General features: G+C 40.4%; 1 protein-coding gene across 9 annotated transcripts in view; it reads right to left on the bottom strand.

The window, feature by feature from the left end:
- Positions 1-15,522, bottom strand: part of ADGRG6 (adhesion G protein-coupled receptor G6) — a 152,281-nt gene extending 136,759 nt beyond the window's left edge. For 2 of the 9 annotated variants that reach the window (XM_086318104.1, XM_086318099.1), the window contains exons 1-2: positions 14,899-15,522; positions 6,879-6,979 (exon numbers count right to left, since the gene is read on the bottom strand). In XM_086318104.1, the coding sequence (XP_086174230.1) occupies positions 6,879-6,979; positions 14,899-14,900 (103 nt within the window). In that variant the 5' untranslated portion in view covers positions 14,901-15,522. Of the gene's footprint in view, positions 1-6,878; positions 6,980-8,157; positions 8,162-14,473; positions 14,727-14,898 lie in introns of those variants that run through there. The other 7 variants (XM_086318097.1, XM_086318101.1, XM_086318103.1 and 4 more) reach the window with 5 other exon arrangements.
- Between the last annotated feature and the right edge of the window lie 3,868 nt (positions 15,523-19,390).

Here is a 19,390-nt window from a genome sequence, read left to right as displayed (position 1 = left end):
CCTGCCTCTTGAGAAACCTATATGTAGGTCAGGGAGCAACAGTTAGAACTGGACATGGAACAACAGACTGGTTCCAAATAGGAAAAGGAGTACATCAAGGCTGTATATTGTCACCCTGCTTATTTAACTTCTATGCACAGTACATCATGAGAAACGCGGGGCTGGAAGAAGCACAAGCTGGAATCAAGATTGCCGGGAAAGATATCAATCACCTCAGATATGCAGATGACACCACCCTTATGGCAGAAAGTGAAGAGGAACTAAAAAGCCTTGTGATGAAAGTGAAAGTGGAGAGTGAAAAAGTTGGCTTAAAGCTCAACATTCAGAAAACGAAGATCATGGCATCTGGTCCCATCACTTTATGGGAAATAGATGGGAAAACAATGTCAGACTTTATTTTTTTGGCCTTCAAAATCACTGCAGATTTTGAAGGTGACTGCAGCCTGAAATTAAAAGACACTTACTCCTTGGAAGGAAAGTTATGACCAACCTAGATAGCATATTCAAAAGCAGAGACATTACTTTGCCAACAAAGGTCCGTCTAGTCAAGGCTATGGTTTTTCCTGTGATCATGTATGGATGTGAGAGTTGGATTGTGAAAAAAGCTGAGCACCTAAGAATTGATGCTTTTGAACTGTGGTGTTGGAGAAGAATCTTGAGAGTCCCTTGGACTGCAAGGAGATCCAACCAGTCCATTCTGAAGGAGATCAGCCCTGGGATTTCTTTGGAGGGAGTGATGCTGAAGCTGAAACTCCAGTACTTTGGCCACCTCATGCAAAGAGCTGACTCATTGGAATAGACTCTGATGCTGGGAGTGATTGGGGGCAGGAGGAGAAGGGGACGACAGAGGATGAGATGGCTGGATGGCATCACTGACTCAATGGACATGAATCTGAGTGAACTCCAGGAACTGGTGATGGACAGGGAGGCCTGGTGTGCTGCGATTCATGGGGTCTCAAATAGTCGGATACAACTGAGCGACTGAACTGACTGACTGAACAAAGTTACCTTCCTAATCTCTCACTATGTATAAAACTTACCTACTAAAATTGAAAGAAAATACAGACGAATCTTTGAGGTAACTATTAAAATGATGTGTATATCAAAAAAAAAAGACCCTCTCTGTAGCAAAATGAATCGACCTAGAGATTATCTTACGAAGTGAAGTAAGTCAGATAGAGAAAGACAAATACCACATGATATTACTTATACGTGGGACCTAAGAGGATGAGATGGTTGGATGGCATCACCAAGTCAATGGACATGAGTCTGAACAAACTCTGGGAGATGATGAAGGACAGGGAGGCCTGCTGCTGCTGCTAAGTCGCTTCAGTCGTGTCGGACTCTGTGTGACCCCATAGACAGAAGCCCACCAGGCTCCTTCTGGCATGCTGCAATTCATGGGATCGCAAAGAGTCAGATATGATTTAGCAACTGAACAACAATAACAACAAAAAGCAGTTCTGATGAACTTACTTACAAAACAGAGACAGATTCACAAAGACAGAAAACAAATTTATGGTTACCAAAGTGGGGTGTGAAAGATTAAAAAAAAAAAAGACTATACACACACACTCACTCTATGATTAAACTGGAGACTGAGGAGGACTTCATGGTTTTTAGTAGAAAATTCTCTTCAATATTAAGATTCCTTCTGCATTCTTTCTTTATCGCCAGTGATGGCAATTTCAAAGGACAGCTGGTTTTATCTTTTGGCAAGCGATTACTAAAAGCCATTTTGTACTTGAAACATCAACCCCAAAATATTCAGACTAAGTCTGTTATCACTTCCAAATGACCACTCTATCCAAAGACCACCGTTTCATTCCTACTGACTTCACTGTTCCAAAGTAAATGTACCATTTCAGTCATTTTTTTTTTTAATTCAGTAAGACTTTTCCTCTCTCAAAAAGACCAAGCTGTTACACCAAAGCAGCACTGTGGTGGCTGACTCAAAGGACATGAGGCCACAGCTGCAGCCCAGCCAGCCTCACAGAAGCCTCACATAACACAGTGGAGCAGAGATGCTCTAAAACATTCCTCAGATTACTAGAGACTCATCACCAGCCTGATCTGCCTGGTCTACAAACTGTTTACCAACTCTCTCTAAAGGATGACAGCCAAGCCTGGAGACAAATGTGATCTGACCAGTGAAGGGGAGGACTCTGTACAGTACCCTGCCTTTCCTAATGCTTCATTCCTAAGTGGTGTCAGTGTCCCTGGACACCCGTCACACCGCTTAGTCATGTGATATTGTCACCGTGGTGACAAGAGGAGTCACCCCCATTCCACATTTATGTAATTGACTTTATGACCCCAGTGTTAAGATTTCATATTTACCTACATCAAATTCAGATCATTTCACAGGAATATGAGGTAACTTATCTACAGGGAAGATGCATCAAAGAGACTTCTGTATGTAACTTTCTGAGGTTTGCTATTCAGTCACACTGGCTCTTCTAAACTGAAGTGTAAAATGGGAACACAGCCTTTTAGCTGAAAGCCTCAGAGGGTAATTTGGAGCATTTTGACCCTGACTGAAGGAAAGAACCCACAAACATTTATCATCATATGATTTTCTGTTTGTCACTTAAGCATTACTCTGGCGCTTTCTTCACTTGATAAGAATAGTTTACACAAGTAGATCCTTATTTCTGACCTTCCAGATATATTTATTTAGTAATTAATGCAAAGATACTGGAGTGGGTTGCCATTTCCTTCTTCAGTGAATTAATGACATATTCATACTAAAATGGCTAGGAAAAAACAAAACAACTAGGAGATTTATAAAAATATTATTTTTCTATGCATTGGAAAGCCTGTTGAGCAAATACAAAACATGTATAAAAGATGTCTAATACTCCGTCACAGATTGCAATGTAACTGATAGAATAATGGCCCATTCTATGATCATGAGAAAAATGAACATACAAACAAATCCAAAAAAAGCACAAGCTTTCTTTAGCTCAATCATCTGCCTTCCAGAACCGTGCAGTGCTCTGGGCTAGAAAGTACACAATTCAGGTCAGACTGTACTTTCAGAAACATTTCCCCCTTTAGCTGTTGCCCTATAGTAGATATCAACATAACACTGAGTTTTGAAATAATCTGCTGATGTCATCGATTTTCAGGAGTGAAGGGAGGCTCCTCCCTCGGTGCTCGTGACTAAGACTATCTGTGTGGAAACAGCCTCCTGGTTGCTAAGGAACTCATTGGCTCTTGGCTGTTTGTTTCCCACTCTGTTTGAAGCCACAACCTTCTGTCTGCTTGAGATATCATCATTCATCTTCAGAGCTATAGCGTGTAACGCTACATAAAAAGAGGTTCTTATTTGAAACACCATTTGGAGATTCTTATCAAGTGAAGGAACAGCTAGAGTAACGGTCATAATTAACAGAAAAGTGTAATATTCATAACATGTCAACAGTCTCTCTGGCCAATATTTTAATGCGTTTTTTTAACACCAAAGCATTTCATCAAGATTTTTTGTTTCCCCAAATTACTAAAATAATACACGCTCACTGTAACAAGGCAAACAATTTGTAGTTGTATGAAGTTCCATCGCTTTCCTGCTTCTCACTCCCACCCTAAAATAATCCATTTTATGCCCCTGTAATAATCCATTTTAAAACCTGATGTGTATCATTCCATGTTTTATCCCAAAAGACAGAGCCGCCATGTTAGTGCATGCCTTTTACCCAAACTTTGATAATACTGGATGTTATCAGCCTTCCTAAATATTATCAAGAAGTGGGTAAAAAACAATCACATTTTGTAATTTGTACTTCTGTGGGGCCAGTTTAAATATTCAAAGGTCATACTGCTGTAGTTCTTCTTAAAAATTATATTCATCAGCTGTCAAAAGACAAGGCATTCTTTTTCTTTATTACTTTTTAAAATCCTGAAGGGATGGTATGGGGAGGGAGGAGGGAGGAGGGTTCAGGATGGATTTTCTTTTAAAAATTTAGAAAAAATAAAATAAAATTAAATTAAAAAAAAAAAAAGAAAAAGAAAAAACATTTTTCTCTAAAAAAAAAAAAAAAAAAAAATCCTGAAGGGTATAAACCTTGTATACAATTTGCTTTGTAAATGTCCACGAAACTACAAATATTAACTTGCCTAGAAGACTCAAAGTTGTAGTTCTACGTTATGAGGTAAAGTGTGGATATTATCAGAATCAAACTATAGGATCCTAATTTTTAATCATCCGAACTAAGTGTCAATCTCAACAATCAAGAGGTTTTGCCAACCCTCCAATCCAGCTATAGCAGTCAAATTAACAAAACATTAACAAGCAGAAGAGTAACCAAAATCAACAGGTTATCACTAAAGGTAAAACGAGAGTGACCACAAGGCTCCTTTGTACTGGGGGATAAGCAGGCTTATCTGAGATGGTAATGATTAAGGCCTGAGTATCAAGAAAGAACCAAGATTAGGGAGAAAAGGGTACTGAGAAAGCACAGTCAAGGAATAGAAAGAACATGTGTCTAAAAAACAGTGACTTTAGGAGAGAATAGCAGGAAGTAGGAGGTATTGGGAAAGACTGAAGGCAGGAGAAGAAAGGGACGACGGAGGATGAGATGGTTGGATGGCATCACAGACTCGATGTACATGAGTTTGAGCAAGCTCCGGGAGTTGGTGATGGACAGGGAAGCCTGGTGTGCTGCAGTCTATGGGGTCGCAAAGAGTCGGTCACGACTGAGCGACTGAACTGAGCTGAGGATGTACTGGAATGCATGAGAGTGAAGCAGATTTGGGGATAGGAGGTAGGAATCAAGAATCTTGTTCACACATGTGAAGTTTGAGGCCTATTATACATCCAAGTGTCTGAGGACAGGCAATCCAAGAGGTAACTCCAGGGTCCAGAAAGGGGCTCTGGCCAAAGATAAGTACTGAGGAGACACTGGCAATCAAGATGCCACTTAAAAACACTGGATTCAATGAGATCATCCAGGGGTCATCCATAGAAGTGAAAAAAGTCAGAGTTCCTATACAGAGACAAAAATCACAGTTAAGCATAAAATATCGCTTTAAAAATATAGCGATATTACACCATGATTTAAAGATAGGACTCTGAAAATTAGATATATTGATAGTAAAGTTTTAATATGCATTATTTTCATGAACCCTCTACTGAGTTAAGGCAAAAATTCTGTATAAAAATGCCAGTAATAGCCCCTAAAGTACTTCTGTGAGTTCAGCTATTCATGTGGAAGGCGATGGCATTTTAAGTGAGTCACGTGTAAGACAGATAGATACAAAATATGCTGGCTTCATGAGTAAACACAGGTAACTCTCTGTCACAAAGCCTTAGGTGATACACACACCATGTGGAGTAATAAGAGAAATTCCTTCAAAAGATTTCTCGTGTCAGACAGTAACTTAAAAATACACTTAAGCACTCTGATTCCCGTACCCTTGAGAATGACAGTCTCCTGAAATTGTACATCCCAGGTGCTTCCCCTGCCCCACCCTGGTCTCAGCTCAGTTGACCTTATTTGTTTAGTCTAAAAACATGGGTTTCATGTAATTTATTCACATGATAAGAATAATGAATGTGCACATATCAATTAGCATACTGACATCTAAAAGAAAAAGTCCCAATTTGATTCTTGAAGAAACCTTGAAAATTTACAAATGCCATGACCTAACAAAATGAAAGTAAACAGACCTCAACTAACTTTAATCTCCTAATTCATCTTACATCATGTAATTGACTCTTGGAGAAGCACTTTTGAAAGTCAAGAAGTAGTTCAACTGTACATGATAAAACCCAACATATATACAATTTTCAGATCTCTTTACAAGCATGCTTCTTCTTTCTGACAATGAAAGTAACAGAAAAATAGACTTCTAATGAAACTGAAACAAATATACCAAAAAAACCACTCAAAGTTCAGTTCTGTTTTGAAACCATTAAACATTAAGTACCAGGGATTTTCCAACTAAGTAGCTGAAACTCTTAAAATACGTGATGACTTGGGAAAAAAGTATTTATGATCTATGAATAAGCAATTTTAGCAATCTATTTCCATGATTTGTTATATGTATTATTTATAATAACATACAGGTATATTATAAATATGGAACATATGAAATCTTGAGTAAATTCCAAGTAATCAGTATATAAGACTTCATGAGTAACGATTTCATTCTAAAGGAAAATATAATAAACTGAATAAATATAGCTGTTAAAAAAAAAAAGCAAAATAAAATGGGCACAAGAGAAATTCAGTTTGCTCAAGCAACAAAATCAGGTAACTTTTAAAGATCATTAACATTCCTCAGGTTCCTATTGTCTCATTCACATAACTAGCTGTTTATAGAAAATTTGGCTTTCAATAACAGCTAAAAAGGCTTTGTTTCGAAGTTGAGAAAAAAATTGTACTCATTTCAAAAATTAAATATCTTCATTCCAAAAGTACTGTAATTAAAATAAACTTTGTCACATCATTTTAAGGCGACTACTTCATGGTCTAAAAACTTAATTCCAAATTCCTGTCTCATACATGGCAATAAAATCAGAATAATAACAAAGTCTCTACTTTTCGTAAAGAACTGAATGAAAACTTGAAAATAGAGTTAAGTGCTGTATATTTATTCAGTCGTAGAACACAGCTAGCACACTTTTAATGTCAGGTATGTAGCTATCTTATCATTCAATATGGGCTAGATAAATAAATAAAACTAAAAGAAATGTAGCGAAGATCAAAGAAAATAAAACGATAAAGTAATAGAATTCACACATAATTCAAGAGGAATGAGAGGCCCATAGAGCCTGTAAGGACAGAAAAAGTCAACAAATAAAAGGCACACTTACACTGAAGGCAATGTCATCATTATTAAACACAGAGTTTGAAAGAAAAAGTCTTACTTACCTGAGAGAGGAGCATACACAAGACACAAAGCAAATAAGAACAAAAGAGAACTTGTCTTCCATTTCCAATGACAGCTCCACATTCGGTCTGAGTGAAACATCCTGCCATGAGAGAAAGCAACGATCAGGACACTTAGGCTTAGTAAAGCATTCGGTCAGAAAACGTTGTAGGTTTCTGGCAGGGACTGAGAAAGAACTTTTTCCCGCCTTGCTTCCAAATAAGAAAAGAAACCTTGAAGATGATAAACTAAGGATTCCCTTTTAAGCTAATTAGCTAAAAGAAAAAAACCCATGCATTTTATTTGCTACTTGGTGACAACTTCCTTATCAGAGGTATATAATAGATGATTCCTGCAAAAAGATGGGGAAGTATTCTGATAATTCAAGGGAAAAAATCACTTATTTAAAAAAAAAAAACAATTCTAGCATCAATCTTCAGCATCATCAGTCACATGCCCATCTGAGTACCAAGAGGATGCTTTTATCAACCTCTTCTATAATCTCCCAGAAATTTAAACTCTAAGGAAATGTTTTTATTTTATAATATCTGCTGCTTTACAAGTGGAAATATTAAAATCAAAGCACCCAAACTTTTTTCTTTCCTCTAAAATTAAGTACTGAAGCTTAACTAGTACTAATGTTAGTTCTAAAATTATATATATTAAGAGTTAACAATGTTTTTAAACGGCTAGTAAATACCAAGTATTGAAGAAACTAATAAATGACATTAAATGGAGGGGTGGTGCTTTGAAGACCGTCAATTCTCTGTACAATAGTCTTACCTCTAAACTCAAAATTATGCTTAATGAGTTAGATGGGAACATCCATATTATCTTGGCTGAAGACAGTGGCATGCTACCTTCCATTGACGTAGCCCTATCAAAAGAGGCAGACCACTGAAGGGGGCAGTGGGTGTGAAAGGCAGTCACAAAAAGGAACCATGAATGAACTGGTGAGCAGGAGAGTCATGAAGCAGGAAGAAAGGTGAGTGGCAGAAGGAAACCTCCAAAAAAAAAAAAAAAGAAGGAAACCTCCAGATCTTAAAATCCCAAGAGTTACTTTCATTATAAGTGATAATTGGGAATCATTTTATTTCTAAAAGAGGAGCAACTAAAACAATGCTTTGGAGTCACAGTAAAATACTTCTTTACCTGAAGGTTGCTTATCTGGAAAAAATGTATAATAAACAGAAAATCAGAAAGTGGTAATAGAAATACTTGAATAATAAAAATCAGACATTAAACTGATTCTTGCACTTGCCTCAAGCCTGCCCTTCTAACTTATCTGACAGACTGTTAAGTAGAGACTACTTAAGTAGCAAAGAGAATAAGCTCTGGAGTCAAGACAGACCTGAGTTTGCTACTGATAAACTAGGTAATCCTTGGAAAATTGACTTGACCACCTTGTACCTCCTAGTTTTCACCTGTAAAACAGGAACATCAATCTAGTCCATGGAGCTGGTGGATGATTAAGTCAAATCATGTCTTTTAAGAAATGTGTCTAACATTCAGCAAGTGCTCAGTGTTGTTGTTGTTGTTTAGTTGCTAAGACGTGTCCGACTCTTTTGTAACCCCCTGGACTGTAGCCCAGCAGGCTCCTCTGTCCATGGGATTTCCAAGGCAAGAATACCAGAGTGGGTAGCCATTCCCTTCTCCAGGGGATCTTCCCAACCCAGGGATCAAACCTGTGTCTCCTGCACTGGCAGGCAGATTCTTTACTGCTGAGCCACCAGGGAAGCCCAAGTGTTCAATAATATTAGCTATTTTTATTGTTACTATCATCCTGAGCATTTTAATATATATGTGGTTATTCTGTCACCAGTGAAGTAAGAAAAAAAAGGACTTTACCAAGAAGAGACAATAGGATCAATATTATAAACCAACACCAATCTATTGACTTTGTAGCTATTTCTGGGATCTCCTTGGAACAAAGATGAAGTAGACTATTCAAGTATGCCATGAAAGAAGAAGTTTAAAATAGTATCTGATTCTGTTCATGTTATTTTATAGTCACCAAACTAGAAGCCCCAGCATCACACAGCTCTTAGCAGAAACCAACTCTACACAAGAAAAAGGCTACATAGTACTTTTGCACAACATTGTAAATCAACTGTACCAATAAACATTTTAAAATATTAATTTAAAAGGTATTTTTGAATGGGAGGTCTATTTTCAAATACATCCATCCAAAATATTTGAAATTAAAAGCAGTGTTACTGCTTACATGAGAAGCAAGATGTTCTAGTGAATCATTCGCCGTGCTCAATCGCTCAGTTGTGTCCAACTCTTTGTGACCCCCTAGACTACAGTCCGTCAGTTTCCTCTGTCCATGGGGATTTCCAGGCAAGAATGCTGGAGTGGGCTGCCAATTCCTTTTCCAGGGGATCTTTGCAATCCAGGGATCAAACCCATGTCTCTTGCATCTCCTGCATTGGCAGATGGATTCTTTACCAGTGTGCCACTTGGGAAATCCCAGTGAGTCATTGATAATAACAAAATGATAATGGATGTGAACTCTGGAATAGCACAGATAGTTACATCCTGGGACCTCTATCTACTGTGTGTTTTGAGGGGGCAAGTACTTTAAATTCTGAACCTATTTTCTCTTCTGTAAATAGAATATTACAGAAAGAACTAGATTAACATTGCATAGAACTTAACGAGGGTTTTGAAAAGGGTGGCCAGTAAACCTTTGTCGCATGGAAAGTTCACTTATTTGGAAGAAGGGCCCATTTTCCATTGATGCTGGATTTATGAGGTGTTTCCCATTCATGCTGAGCGTGGAAAAGTGTACTTCTGAGACTAAAGAACAATCATATATTCAAAGAAATTTAGAGCTGGAAGGGCCAGAGATAAAGTCTAACCTCTTCGTTTATGGAGGAGGAAACTGAGGCCCAGAGAAACAAACAGGCAAACCAATGAAGCCTGGATGGTAGCCTCATAGACATTAACAGAAGGAATATTAGCCCAGGAGAAGTGAAGCTTCTCAATCTTTGTGGTACATGACAATCTTCCTTTATCAGCATCAGGACACTATTAGTGAATAGTGCCCTTCTCTTATGTTCCCATGTCTTCTAAACAATACTCAGGGAATGACGTTCCTTAGTTTGGTGACACTCAATTTCACGGTGTCTGTTTCAGGTGCTCATGCACCTTTCTTTTGCTATAAAAGGTGCTGACACTTAGGAGTTCCATATTCTCTCCTGAAGCTATTTTACAAAAGCTGCCTACAGTCCTATTAGACAAGAGCCGCAAATGGCAACCAAGAGCTTAATGCATTCCAGTTCTCAGGACTTCATCAGGTTGTACAGCAAAGGAACCCAGGACAGGGCAAGCACTTGTACCCAACATAAACCATATGACACGCCAACTTTCATCCACTTAACTGCTTACTGAAGAACAGAAACAAATAAATTAAGAATAGAACAGAGGGAGGAAAGCACTGTCTGTCTTCTCAAGGGATCACTTAGCAAACACACATCCCTGGGATTTAAACAACTTTCTCACAAGAATGGAAAATCCTGAACAGGGTTACTAAGGTTCCAAACAGGAACTACAAAAAAACAGAGTATAATTTTGTGTCACTCCAGTTGTGGTCTCAGCGTTCTATTGAAAAGAACAGGAATAGTTTTTAAGTAAAACAGAGTCATAGACTTCCATAACCTGAAAAGAATCTAAAAGTTATGGAATAAAACCCATCATTTCACAAATGAAAAAACTATGATGTTTAAGCTACTTGCCCAAGATCACATAATCAGTGATAGCAAAATCAAAAGGACCTCCTGGGTCACCTGGCTTCCAACTCAATGGTCCTTTTTGAGAACCAAGCTAACTCTATTGGAAACTCACTCTTCAACGTATATAGACTGCAAGATGCAACGTACTTAAATCTTGCATCAGAAAGTTTTAGAACTCAGCCCTTTTATAGGAATATAGACACCATTTAATCCAAACGCATCACTGAAATAATCTAAAAAACCTCCCCAGTATTCTGTGATGACCTAGAGGGTGGAATGGGGTGGAGGGGTGAGGGAGGGTCAAGAGGAGGGGATACATGAATACTTATGGTTGATTCACACTGTTGTAAGGCAGAAACCAACACCACGTTGTAAAGCAATTATCCTCCAATTAAAAATAAATTAAAAAAAAAAACCTACTGTCTTACATCTCTTTACTCCTACTGACTCCTCTAAAAAGTCACAATTAAAGAGAAACTAGTGAAGAGATTCTGAAATTGGTGGAGAAATTAACATGGTACTAATTTTCTTAATATTAGCAGTAGTCAGAATTAACTTCTTTCTCTATATCCCAATTGTATTTCTATGGCAAATCTTTTCAGGAAGGGACATGAGGAGTAGCACAGAGAATGCCTCAATTCTTCCAGAACAAAAAGCATGGTAATTTGGTTTATTTAAGCCTGCTTATAATTTTGTTTCATCTTCTGGTTAAAGATCATGTTCTTGAGCCTAAATAATGAAGTGCTATTATATTACTTAAAGTAAGTTATTTTATTAAGTTGGGTTCACTCCTCACTTTAAAAAAGCATAAAGGTTTATAATTCTTGAAATCTGTACAAATCTTGCCCCTTACTTGAGCTATAATATACATAACTGGCTTTACATAGATGAAATTAAGCAATCATGAGAAATACACACACCTTCACACAAACACATATGAAACTGGGAAAATCTGAAAAAGAGAGGTGTATTGTATCAGTATCCTGGTTGTGATACTGTACTCTAGTTTTGCAAAATGTCAGCATTGGGAGGAACTGGGTAAAGAGTACCTGGGCTGTCTCTGTATTATTTTTTAAAACTGCATGTGAATCAACAAATACCTCAACAAAAATTTCAATTAAATAAATAAACCCTGAAGCCCCAGTAAATGTAAGTTACTTTCAGATGATTCAGGGAAAAAAGAGTATGTGTGTGTGTATGTGTGTGTGTGTCTACAGACAGGGGAAAGGAGAAGATAAGAAAAATGATAAAACAAATGGGGTAAATATTTACAATAAGTGATTCTGTGTCAAGAGTTCTTCGTGTTATTTTTGCAACTTCTCTGGAGGTTTAAAATTATTTCTAAGTAGAGGTAAATACATATGTACAGTTTTACAATGAAGAGTATCAGTGTTTATCTAATGAGCCTCTCATCACTTCTGGGTAATATTGCTTTAATCATTGCCAGTTTGATAGAAAACATAATGTCTCATTTGGATTTCCTTTATTTGGATTGGCATATTGAATGATTTGTATAGTTAATTTCCATTATAAACATTTTCTTTTCTAGTGATTTTTTTTAACCAATTCTATACTAAATATGTTAAGCCTTGGTCATATTTGTTGTAAATGTTTTCATTACAGCAATATTGAAGTTTTCCTTAAGGCATTCCAAGTAATTCCATCCTGAGTAATGTTAATAAGGGAGAGTAAGATGACACTCAGGTAGTGCACTCAAGTTTTATTGGCATTTTTAGTTACGACTGAAATGGCCTTTAAATGTTTATAGCCCCAGTCACTTGCTGTGCTTCTTCACGTCGTCCAATGCAGATAATGTTTTAATGTCATCCAATTAGAAACAAAGTGGAAAGATGCAATTTTGCCCAAGCATGCCACACACACTGAACAAAGTCTTTTTTTATTTAGTCTAAAGTCTAAATGGTCTCTAGAAACTTTTGATCATCGCATTAGAAATGTAAACCCTTGTAAGACATGGGCAGTCAGAAAAACAGTCAGGTTTAAGGAAGTAGCTGTCAGTTTATTTTTAATATGTAAACTGATTCTCTTTCAGATCATTATTTCCAGAAATCAAAGTGACGTGTCCACTTGGGCAGTAAAACTACAAGCTTCTAATATTTCCCATAAGCCAAGAGACAATAGCCTCATTCACCATTCACACTGGAAAAGCACAATGTCATGTAATTTATATAAGCCATAAATGGAACAGTAGCTTCATGCAGCTTGAGACCAATTAATGCAAGTCTTGCTAAATCTACTAAAATTTAAAATTATGCAGTCACTACAACTCCAAAGTATATTTGTAAAGTCTCTAATTCCACAACTTGAGTGTACTAATATATAAACACTCTTTATCCACAAGAGTAGGCAGAAAACATATTCAAACAATTCATATATTTGAATCTATCAAAATTAAAAATTTAAATTATAATTACATTTTCAATGAGATAGTAGGAATATTTACCTTGGAAAGGGTATTACTTCCATATATCCTAATATACTGATATCTAAAAAGAATCAGATAATCTTAAACCATTCCATATGAATTATAACCAGGAAAAAAGAAAAAGTTGCAATCTGACAAGAAATGGAAAAACATTCTGTCAAAATAGCTCAATAAAAAACTTGAATCAGAGTAATAATTTTGTGATTAAATATCCATGCTTGTACTGTATAATGACATTAAGATTTTTTTAAATCATATATAATTCAAATGGACTACATAATTTCATAACCAGGAAATTTTAACATTACTTGATCAGTTTCACATCTTTTAAAACCTGGTATTTATATTTTTTTTCATGTATAATGTAGTTTTTCCCCCATAAGGTCCAAATCACCTAGGAAAGCTTATAGAAAGCTAGACAAACATCTGCTATTAAAACCCTTACTATGTATTTTCAGGAAAAACTGAAGCTTAAAACAAACTCACATTCATTCAAAATGTGTTGCCTGTATATAAGAATAAGTCTTATATGAAGCTATTTGGCCACATCCCAAAATAAATTCTTTCAGGTTATACCTTGCTGATCCCACTGGGTAAATGAAAGTTTCAAACTCACAGGTGTGGAATGACTTCACATGCAGTTTAATAAAAATAAGTGGTTCCTTTCTAATTATACCGCTCACTACCAGGAACAGACCGGCCAAGGGCTAGGCTTCTGGACACTAACCCTTTTTCCTATTTTGAAAATGTGTGCTGGAGGGAGTAAGGCAGAAGGTCCAAGGAATGGAAAAAGGCAGGCCTGAGGGGCAGGTTTTTTCCCAGGTATTAAATTGAAAGAGGAAATTTAAGTGGAAATAAGTAAGGCTCCAAAAGTTGGGGGAAGAAGGGTGTTTATCAATTTCTAGAAACTCTTGTATATTAGTCAGTGGAAGGGAGTTAAATGTCTGTCCAGATGTCTGCCCAAGATTAAACAAAACACCAGAGGGAAAATTATATGTTACAAGAAAAAGTAACTTCTGAGTTGGCCACAAAAATAAGCTGGGTCTTTCGAGAACAACCTTCCTTTTTCCATTTTGGAAGGCTAAGCTAAGCGGTGCTGGGGGCCCTTCAGCGGGGTCGCCCTGAGGCACCTCACCACTTGGAGGACAAGTCCATAGAAACAAAACACATCAGGTTTCTCTAAGCGTTTCCTCGCCCTACACCCCCCACTCCTGCTTCTACACAAGCCTCTTCAGAGATCCTATCACGTAAAATGGCATCTTCTTTAAGGACTTTTTAATCTGTCAAGTACACGGAGAACCTTTTCTGCGCGCTTAAAAAAAAAAAAAATCATTCAAACAACCCAAAGATCCAAGAATAACTTCTACAGTCAAGGGTGACAATGTGTAAAGTCAACATTCTCTCCGCATACTAGTACCTTCCAAGCCCCCAGGTGCTGATCCAGGAGAGCGCCTTCTTGGCAGGGCCCGGCCCCTGGATGGAGCGACCGCGCCTGTGACTTCTTGTTGCATTTGAATCGAAAACGTTTTCCCCATTCTTGAAGCCCTGCCCTTTTTTATTATGCTTTACGCCGCCCAAACGTGAGGTTTACCTCTGGCTGGGGGAAAAAAAAAAAGCCAGCCGCACACACATGTTACAGCTCCGCCTGGCAAAACAGCAGCTCACTCCTCATTGCCTCGAGGGGCGAAGTGAAGACAAACCGGTTTATTCTGTCGGTGCTCAGTGCGGCTGAAGTCTTTACAAAGCCGTGGTGTCGGGGACCGGGAGTTAGGGGGCAGGGCAAGGGGGCACAGGTAAAGGTGTTAAGGAATTCTGACCTGAAAGGGGAGGGGGGGTACTTACATGTTGGCATCACTGCGCTGGGGTCCCCAGGGGCCGCGCGGTCATGCTCCACCACCTTCACCAGGCTCTGCGGCTCCGAGTTCCCCCGATGAAGCCCCTACCTGGGCCGAGCGCGGTGGCCGGACCCTCCTCCTTCACGCTCTTTCTGGAGAGTTCATCGGCGTTTCCCGGGCAGCTCCGGGGTGGCGCAAGGTGGAAGGTCGGCGCCGCGGAGTTCAAGTGCGGATCGTCGCGGCCAGGGGGCGGGCGGGGCGGCAGGTTCCTCCTTACGGAGAAGTTGGAGGAAAGTTAGGGCGAGAACGTGGAAGCGGCTGGGTCCGCCTTGGAGCCGGTCCTGGGTGCTCGGGGTGCCCCGGGGGCTCCCAGGGCGGCTGGGTGGGCGGGAAGGTGGAGGGGTCCGCTGGCGTGCGGCAGCACGTGGTCACCCGCTTTGTGGCTCCAGTCTCCCCCCCTACCCCGCCCCGCAGGCTCGGGTTGCTCCCGGGACCGGTCCACCCCGCCCGCGCTTCCGGCGCCGAGTGTGCCGGACCAGGGGCTCAGGTGCGGCTGCCCCCGCGGCGTCTGGCCGGGCCCCGCGCGGCCCTGGGGCGGCCCCAGCCTCGCTGATCCGCGGCGGGGGCCGTCCCGGAGGCGCGGCCGCCCCACCCAGGATCCCAGCCCCGGGGCTGGAGGGAAGAGTCTGGCTGCGGGGTGGGAGAGGAACTCCCCAGGCTGGCAGCGAGGGGCAAGTTGCTGGGGCCGGAGTGGGTGGGAGACTGGCTCCCGGCCCGGCGCGGCTGCCCGGCGGGGGAGGGGGCGGGGCAGGCCCAGAGGTCGCCCGAAGCCGGGCGCCCTGAATTCAGGAGACCCTCCCTGCGAGACCTGAGCAGCTCGGAAGGCCCGCGGGGATGGGGACATCTCCTCCCTGTCCCCCCGGGATGCAGCCCACCCGAGTCTGCACGGAGCCCCGCCGCCAAGTTCCCGCGCCATTGCCTTGCTTTCTCCTTTTTTGTTTCTTGCTTTTCAGTCCCTTTCTTTGCTCTTCTCCTTGCTTTTCTTTCATGTCTTCCCCCTACTCCTCTCTTCTTTTGTTCTTTTTCTAATGATTATCAGGGTGAAGGGTGAGCCGTCTGTCCTCAGCGCGCACCCAGCCACCCCATACCATCACCACATCTCCTGGTCCCTGCTGGGAGAGAGGGGCTGAGAGTCCCTCAGAGCGCCCTTCTCCAATCAAGTATGAGGACCAGCCTTAAGAGGAACCTGCGGAAGCCGCCCTATTCCTATGGCCAGACAGAAATACAGCACTACCTTCTCCCACTGATTGTTGACACCTGTAATTTCACCTTTGGGCTTAGAATTTTGTCTTCTGTTGAAACATATCTAAGAACTCCTAAGGAGTGGTAACACTGTAAAGCTTTGACATTGCCTTTGGTTTGAATTGTTCAAATCCCTTCTGGAAAGAAGCTGATAGGCAGCAGAAACAGCCTGAGAGATCTGAGAGTGGTTGCAGGGGGGTTAAATGAAAGCGAAAACTGGGCAGGGCAGGTGACAAACTGCTTGCTCCACAATCTGGCCTGGGACCCTCCTTCATCCCCCTCCTGCTGCTTCACTGGGACTCAGGGATAGGGCTGGACAAGTCATGCTTTCTTTTAAAATCTGCACCACAAAAAAAAAAAAAAGAAGGGATATTAACATGGGACTGACTAGATGTTCACCTAATATTCAGCAGGATTGATTTGCAAATGCAAATCCAATTACTCAGTGGGCAAAGTCCACTGCCTGGCCTCCTGTAAAGTAGCTGCTTGGCAAAGGGATCTGGACACACCCCCTTGGAAATGAGAAGAGGAAAAAAAGGACTCACACTTGGAAACATGTTCCCTCACCCTTGGGTACCACCACTTAATCCATGAAAATACAGAAGGCAAAACCAAATGCTAGTGCTGTATACGCATCCAGAGCCCAGCGTGAACTGTGAGCATGCACACACAGGCCACAAGCAGAAGTGCCAAAATCTGTACATGACATTGATTGGCTAGTGATACAGACTAGTAGGAGTGGAAAAGAAGAGGTAGAATAGGACTTGAACACAGATAGCTATCTGCACAAAGGATGCTGGAACACTGCCACCAAATCTGGAGGCCTGAAAAATCCAGGGTGTGTTCTTCTTGTGACTTTCATCAGGATTTATTTTGATGAATAAACCATATGACTAACAGAGACATTGAATTGTAGCACTTAGTTCAGTGAAGTTGAACAGTTCTATGAAGACCTACAAGACCTTTTAGAACTAACACCCAAAAAAGATGTCCTTTTCATTATAGGGGACTGGAATGCAAAAGTAGGAAGTCAAGAAACACCTGGAGTAACAGGCAGATTTGGCCTTGGAATATGGAATGAAGCAGGGCAAAGACTAATAGAGCTTTGCCAAGAAAATGCACTGGTCATAGCAAACACCCTCTTCCAACAACACAAGAGAAGACTCTACACATGGACGTTACCAGATGGTCAACACCAAAATCAGATTGATTATATTCTTTGCAGCCAAAGATGGAGAAGCTCTATACAGTCAGCAAAAACAAGATCAGGAGCTGACTGTGGCTCAGATCATGAACTCCTTATTGCCAAATTCAGACTGAAATTGAAGCAAGTAGGGAAAACCACTAGACCATTCAGGTATGACCTAAATCAAATCCCTTATGATTAGACAGTGGAAGTGAGAAATAGATTTAAGGGCCTAGGTCTGATAGATAGAGTGCCTGATGAACTATGGATGGAGGTTTGTGACATTGTACAGGAGACAGGGATCAAGACCATCCCCATGGAAAAGAAATGCGAAAAAGCAAAATGGCTGTCTGGGGAGGCCTTACAAATAGCTGTGAAAAGAAGAGAAGCAAAAAACAAAGGAGAAAAGGAAAGATACAAGCATCTGAATGCAGAGTTCCAAAGAATAGCAAGAAGAGATAAGAAAGCCTTCCTCAGGGATCAATGCAAAGAAATAGAGGAAAACAACAGAATGGGAAAGACTAGAGATCTCTTCAAGAAAATTAGAGATACCAAGGGAACATTTCATGCAAAGATGGGCTCGACAAAGGACAGAAATGGTAGGGACCTAACAGAAGCAGAAGATACTAAGAAGAGATGGAAAGAATACACAGAAGAACTGTACAAAAAAGATCTTCACGACCCAGATAATCACAATGGTGTGATCACTGACCTAGAGCCAGACATCCTGGAATGTGAAGTCAAGAGGGCCTTAGAAAGCATCACTACAAACAAAGCTAGTGGAGGTGATGGAATTCCAGTTGAGCTATTTCAAATCCTCAAAGTTGATGCTGTAGCACTTAAGGGAGACTAAAATTCTAGTGTCCAGTCCTCTCATATTACAGATAGGAAAATCTCAGAGATGTGACACCTGCATAAACTATCTGGCAGTGACCAGGAACTAGGACCCAGGTCTCCAGACTGAAGTGACCAGGGGCTAGGACCCAGGTCTTGCAATTCAAATCAGCCTTTATTACACAAGACTATTCCAAAGGAATTTAAGTTCCATTCATAGAATATTATTAAAGCAAATATATTTATTATTTCACAGTCCTCTGGTTCAGAAATCTGAGGAGAGCTAAGTATAATGTCTCTCATGAGACTGCAACAAAGGTGTTGGCTAAGGCTGTGATCTTATCTGAAGGCTCGACTGGGGAGGGATCTGCTTCCAAGTTCATACAGGTAGTTAGTTGTTCTTATAGAATTCTAAAGCTAAAAGGAACCAGGAAACGTACAGGCAAAGAAATAAATATAAATACCAAATTTATCGGAATTCTCCAGAGAAATGGGGTGTATATATGTGTATAGAGAGATTTAAGAAATTGACTTAACATGACTATGAGGTAGAAGTCCAAAATCCGCAGGGTAGGCTAGCAGGCTGGAGACTCAGGAAAGAGTTGCAGTCAAGTTCAAAGGCAGTCTGCTGATAGAATTCCTTCTTGCAGAAGGTCAGTCTTTCTATTCATGCCTTCAAGTGATTGGATGAGGCTCACACATATTATGGGTGGGAGGCCCACCCACAATGTTCTTTACTAAAAACCCAGTGATTTCAGTGTTAGTGTTATCTGAAAACCACCTCTGTCACCTTCTGTCTCTGTCACCTTCACAGAGACATCCAGAATAATGTTTGACAAAATATCTGAACACTAAGGCCTAGCCAAGTAGACAGATAAAATTGACCATTACAACAGAAACAAATGTACATATATCTTCAAGATAGGAGTAGCATACTTAGTGTGCTCTTATAAGTTAAATGTTCATAAACATATGTACTAATAGCAAGTCAAAGTATTAGTCTTGCAGTCCTGTCTAACCCTATGGGGTCCCATGGACTATAGCCCACCAGGCTCCTCTATCCATGGAAGCCTCCAGGCAAGTATACTGGAGTGGGTAGCCATTCCCTTCTCCAGGGGATCTTCCCTACCCAGGGATCAAACCTGAGTCTCCTGCACTGCAGGTGGATTCTTTACAT

Source organism: Bos grunniens, chromosome 9 (genome assembly GCF_055505025.1).
Source record: "Bos grunniens cultivar Pamir isolate PY7600 chromosome 9, Bosgru_T2T1.0, whole genome shotgun sequence".
Classification (NCBI taxonomy): domain Eukaryota; kingdom Metazoa; phylum Chordata; class Mammalia; order Artiodactyla; family Bovidae; genus Bos; species Bos grunniens.
This window is presented reverse-complemented; position numbering and strand designations above follow the sequence as displayed.